The 5,384-nt window shown below is 49.1% G+C and overlaps 1 protein-coding gene across 1 annotated transcript in view; it reads right to left on the reverse strand.

Annotated features, from left to right (window-relative positions):
• The window catches only part of Vars2 (valyl-tRNA synthetase 2, mitochondrial), a 23,521-nt gene extending 18,354 nt beyond the window's left edge, over positions 1-5,167 (reverse strand). Inside the window, exons 1-13 of the mRNA XM_013031108.1 lie at positions 4,976-5,167; positions 4,131-4,273; positions 3,768-3,872; positions 3,242-3,373; positions 2,933-3,029; positions 2,751-2,839; positions 2,437-2,548; positions 2,237-2,305; positions 1,966-2,049; positions 1,637-1,772; positions 1,323-1,453; positions 669-716; positions 394-523 (exon numbers count right to left, since the gene is read on the reverse strand). Of these exons, the coding sequence (XP_012886562.1) occupies positions 394-523; positions 669-716; positions 1,323-1,453; positions 1,637-1,772; positions 1,966-2,049; positions 2,237-2,305; positions 2,437-2,548; positions 2,751-2,839; positions 2,933-3,029; positions 3,242-3,373; positions 3,768-3,872; positions 4,131-4,270 (1,273 nt within the window). The 5' untranslated portion in view covers positions 4,271-4,273; positions 4,976-5,167. The remainder of the gene's footprint in view (positions 1-393; positions 524-668; positions 717-1,322; positions 1,454-1,636; positions 1,773-1,965; positions 2,050-2,236; positions 2,306-2,436; positions 2,549-2,750; positions 2,840-2,932; positions 3,030-3,241; positions 3,374-3,767; positions 3,873-4,130; positions 4,274-4,975) is intronic.
• Positions 5,168-5,384: the final 217 nt, after the last annotated feature.

Raw genomic sequence — 5,384 nt, forward strand, 5'->3', positions numbered from 1 at the left:
GCTTGCCTTGCATGCATGAGGCCCTGGGTTCGATTCCTCAGCACCACATAAGCAGAAAAAGCCGGAAGTGGCACTGTGGCTCAAGTGGTAGAGCGGTAGCCTTGAGCTGAAGAGCTCAGGGACAGTGCCCAGGACCAGAGTTCAGGCCCCAAAACCGACAGAAAAAAAAAAAGAAAACCTGTGACTTGCTCACTCACCAAACCCAGAAAAATAATGAATCACTTCTCCCACTTGCCTTCTAGCCAAATCCAAACTACTGATTTGACACAATTCATTTACTGTTACAAATTCACCCTAAAACAAAAGTGTCTTGCTAGTTTTTCTCCTCCATTCCCTAAGTAAACAAAAAATGAAATGCACAGGAATTTTTTCAGTCCATCAAGACTGAACTACCTGCTCTTCCTCTGGCCAGGAACTTGGACTGGGCCACTAGAAGCCACTTACCTTCAGTGAATCGGAGTCTGTCCCTTTCCAACTCCCATAGCCTAATCTGGTCTGTGATGGTGGGGGGCAGCACCGGGGTCTGCAGGAGCAAGGTTGGGCTGTAGGGATTCAGGAATGCTGCCCCAGACTCCCACAGCCCTCCACTCTTTCCCAGGGTTTGGACACCCCTTTTCCTCTTCCACCATTTCATTGCAAGGTGCCATGGACTACCAGCATCCTGGTACCTGTTTGAGCATCACTGGGTGGGCCCTTGTCCTTAGGAAATGGATTATCTAGGAAAAGATAAGAGTGCCATGAGGGTTCAAGAAGGCAGGAAAGCCATCTAAGCTGTCACCTAATATCACTGAAAAGGAATTTTCTCTTAAATTTTCATAGCCATTCCATACTCCTGTCCTCAACACATCCCTGTTCCGCTGTTATCTCAAATTGGTCCTCCAGCTGGTCATGTCTGCTCTTCCCAGTCTTGTTTTGTTTTACTTTCTTTAAAATAGCAGAAGCTACTGTATTCTGAACACTTAATCTTCAGCAGGTTCTGAGCTCAATGCTTTACATCTAGTCTTTCACTGAATTCTCCCAACAACCCTGTGTGGTAAGGATTGTCATTTACCAGATTCACAGAGGTAAAGCAATGAGGTCCAGTTTACACAGCCAGAAACCATTATACTGAGACACAAATTAAGAGCTATACCTCCTCCCCTCATGTTTTCCCACTAGGGTCTAGCAGTTCCCACCCCTAAAGTCTTGATTTCTTTTCATATGCCTGGTGTTCACAGACCACTCACAGCTACTATTGTGGCAGACTGAAGGCTAGCCTTCCATAATGGGTCCATCCTGTGCCCCTAATATCTTCCCACCTCTATCCATGCAAGTAGGGATACCTGCTGGGCTGTGATGCCACTGGCAATGGCCTGCTGCACACTCTCCCGGGTCACCTGTGCCACCACCATGTTGGGGAAGCGATAGAGCATCTCAGAGAAGAGGGCAATGAGGGCGATCTGCAGCTCTGATTCTGACCCATGCATAGAAGAGAGGATGACAAGGTTACCCCCCCACCTAGACTTCCTCAAGCCCTTCCTTCAAGTGTGAGAAGGTCAGAGAGCTCTGTAGACCAAGTAAACATAAACCGGCATTCCCTCCAGCTTCCTTTCCCTCCCTACACCCACCCCAAGGGAGCCCTATATCCCAGCCTCACCTGTGTAGGCATACAACCGGTAATTGGTTTCCACGACAATGAAGCCTGGCTGATGCACAGGACCCCCAGCAGCCCCAGAGACACCAGATGAAAGGTTGATGGCCAGGCGTGTGGGGTAGTAACGCCGAGATTTCCTCTGGGAAGGGAAAAACAGAAGTCCTCTCTCAGGAATCATTACTCTACATCTTCCTTGCTGGGACATCAGATCCTTCCCAGTGCATAGAATCTCAACTCTCAACTTCCTCTCCAAGTACTCAATCTTGACCAAATACTTCCCCCTACTGCTCAGGCCCCTCTTCCCTAGAAGCCATGTATCTGGGTGCTCTTACCTTCCTCTGGAAAACAAGCCCAAACTCTCGCAGATGTTGCAGGAAGTTCAACAAAGAATCACTCATACCTTCCACAGAGTAATCCTGGAGAAGAGGTGGCTAGTGAGGACCAAAACACATCCCATCTTCCTTCTTCTTCCCCCAACCCATCCCTCACATGCATTCCCTCCATCCCCTTCTCTGGTCATTATGTGTTCATACTTATCTTCTCACTCTGCTATCTCACAACCTGACTTCCCCTTCCCATCTCCCCGTCCTGTCCCCTACTTACCTTGCCTAGAGTAGAGAAGCTGAGCTGGAAGAGGAAAGACAGAATCTCCACCAGATCCATGCCCCGGCTCTAGAGAAGAGGAGAAATGGGAGGGGTAGGGGAGGAGAGGAGCAGGGAACAGTTAGGGAACAGTTTGAGGGTGGCTGTCAATGGGATTTGAGAAGATCAGGGATATTGGCAAGGGGCTCTGACCTTCTTACCTGGGCTGTCTGCAGATACTGAAGCATAAAGTACCAGAGCTGGGCAGGGGTGTCCAGCAACAGGAACTGGAAGCCAGCAGAAGTAATACAGGGTGGCTCTCCAGGTTCACTACTAGAAATGAAGAGGTAGGATGATGATCTGCATAAAAAGGCTACCCTCCCCAAGTGTCCTCTCAGGCTTTTTCTGGCTATCTCTCACTGTACCCTACTCATCATCTGCTTCTAATCCTGGGTGTCTAATCCCAGATACCCAGTTAATCCAAGACCCAAGGAAATGGCCAAGGAAGTGACTATTCTACTTCAGGTTTCCTTACCTTTTCATGAGCCCAGCCTGGCTGAGGAGTTGAGCCAGGTCCTGGCTGACAGCTGCACTGGGGGAGCCCACCATGAAGTGCAAGACCACCTAGGAACGGATCAGAACAGGAAGACTGAGGCCTCTGCTAGCTACAGGAAGTAGGAGCACAGCAGAGACATGCACAGACGCCTAATTCCTCACCTCCCATCGCTCCTCGGCGTACTTGTCAAGTGAGGGAACGTCCCGAGCGTGCTTGTCTGGTCCCAGCTGACTTGTGTCATCAGACCAGGCCTTCCCCCTATGGCCAGGATGGGCCAGGAGTAAGGAGCTCTGTCTCTCCCCTGCTGGCCCCTGGCCCTTCCCTCCCTTATCCCACGGGCCCAAGAAAGGGACATTTCCTATATCCTAAAGCCACATCTGGTCCAACTCATCCCTGAAGGAGGTCCCCTTCTACTAGTGATATTAAGCAGTTCCTTTGGCCTAGCTTAGAAAAAGATGGGAACAACATACCCACCCAGAAGGGCAATTCGGAGGTTCTGGCGGAAGATTGGGTTCAGGATGAGGCCCTGGAGGCCACCAGGGAGCAGCTGGGTGTGCCAGATACGGAGGCCACTCAGCAGCCCTGTACTTTCCTCCTGAGCCCTGGAACAGAAGAAGAGAGGTGAGTGGGTATCTAGAGAACAAAAAGAAGGAGACTATAGATGCCTCCATTTCTGCCTTTTCTGAACTGGTGATCCTGGAACACCATTATAAACTAATATTGTGTCTCTTTAAGTATCTTTACTGCAGTGCCTAGCAAGCCTTGTTAAAGATGATCACAACTCTCCAAAAGGAAAAAAAATATATTTCCTGGAAGGAATGAGAGTATAAGTCAGAGGTAGTTTATATTATGCTTAGCATGTGCTAAATCTAGTCTAATCCCCACTAACTAAAAATATATAATTATAATGTAAATGTGTTTCCTAGTATTCCAAAAAACAAGTTTGGGAAAGGTAAATGTTGAGGAATTTGTATCTGGCTGAGAATGGAGACTCACTTGCTGAATTCCTTCTTCACCCACAGGGCTACAGCAGCTTGCGGCAAAGGCTGCTCTAGAAAGAGCATCCGCATCACCCAGTTCTTAGCCAGAGACGGGAGCTCCCTGTGGGGGTTAGAGGCCAAATGTAAATATAAGCAGCTGTGTTATACCTGCATCTCTACCTTCATCTATCTCTCAAAAATCTTACCTCTCCTCCCACTCCCCAGTATATCTTTACCAGTCTTGCTGCCCCCACAACCTCCATCTGTTTGGGGCCTTGCCACCCCCATCCTAAGTAGACTGCTACACTCCTATCTATGGTAACTGATTGCAGTATGCATGTCCCCCATTATAATCCCTGCTATGAAGGAGGCTCCTTACCTAAACACAGCCAGACAAGTGGCAGGGTGCCCATACAATCGATCCAATACTCCAGGACTCAGGCCCCCTAAGAATTCCTGTAGATTCTTGCATTGTAGGTGCACCCGGTTCAGTCCACCCCTTGCAGGGGTGTTCTCCATCACCTGAGAGAGGTAAGTGTTAGAAGCACAACCCTACCCCTAAGATCCATGCCAGTTAAACAATAACCCCATATTTCCTGTGGTCTCCTCCCCCATGCCATTCAGCACTTATTTCTTCCAAACTTCCCCTCGTTTACTGCCTCTTCATCCCATTTCTGCCCTAAACTCATTTTCTGGCGATGGGATCATCTTCCAAGTGATGAGATTATTACTGGTCCTACATTTTTGCAAAATCGTTTTGTATTTCAATGACTTCTCATCTTTTTTTTTGGTCCGGTCGTGGGGCCTGAACTCTGGGCCAGAGCGCTGTCCCTCAGCTCTTCTGCTCAAGGCTAGCGCTCTACCGCTTGATCCACAGCACCACTTCCGGCTTTTTGCTTATGTGGTGCTGAGGAATCGAACCCAGGGCTTCGAGCATGCAAGGCAAGTTCTCTACCACTGAGCCACCTTCCCAGCATGACTTCTCATCTTTAGCTAAGCAGCGTCGAAGACAGTTGTTTGCGCCTAGTCCTCTCTCTCCCTGCACTCCAAAACTGTCAGTTCTTCGCATATCCTAATTCTTAGCCCACTTCTGAAAGATGCCGTAATAAGCCGTCTCTCTCTTCCATGCTTCCCAAATCTAAGTCTATCTCTGCCTTTTCCCCTCGCCCCTCTCCCAGAGACCCAATTTCTGATCTAACTTCTCCCGGATTGCCAGTCTCCTACCCACGGTGGGATCCTTCACCACTCAGCGTCGATTCCCTCTCGCGCACACCCGATCTTCAGCCGTCGCTTAATCACAGCCAAGATCTCGCATTCGCTTCCAGAGATAAAGAGAAAAATGGTGAAACACACAAGAGAAAGACAAAAGAATGACGAAAGACTTCAAACAAGAGCCCAAAGTGAAGAAATCGGAAGGGCAGGAGTGAACGAATGGGAAGGATAAGAATAAGCACTGCACTCGTCTGTCGCGAGGCATACTGGGAATTGTAGTCCTTTTCATGCCTACTCCAGGGCAAGTTGGAGAGTGTCTGACTTCAACTCCCGAAAGGCACCGCGGGGAGGCACGGCCGAGAAGCCGCTGGATTTTAATTGAGAAGCCCGGGGAAACCAAAAGACAGACCATTTCGTTCCG

The sequence above is a fragment of the Dipodomys ordii genome, unplaced genomic scaffold (assembly GCF_000151885.1).
Source record: "Dipodomys ordii isolate 6190 unplaced genomic scaffold, Dord_2.0 Scaffold138, whole genome shotgun sequence".
NCBI classification, from domain to species: domain Eukaryota; kingdom Metazoa; phylum Chordata; class Mammalia; order Rodentia; family Heteromyidae; genus Dipodomys; species Dipodomys ordii.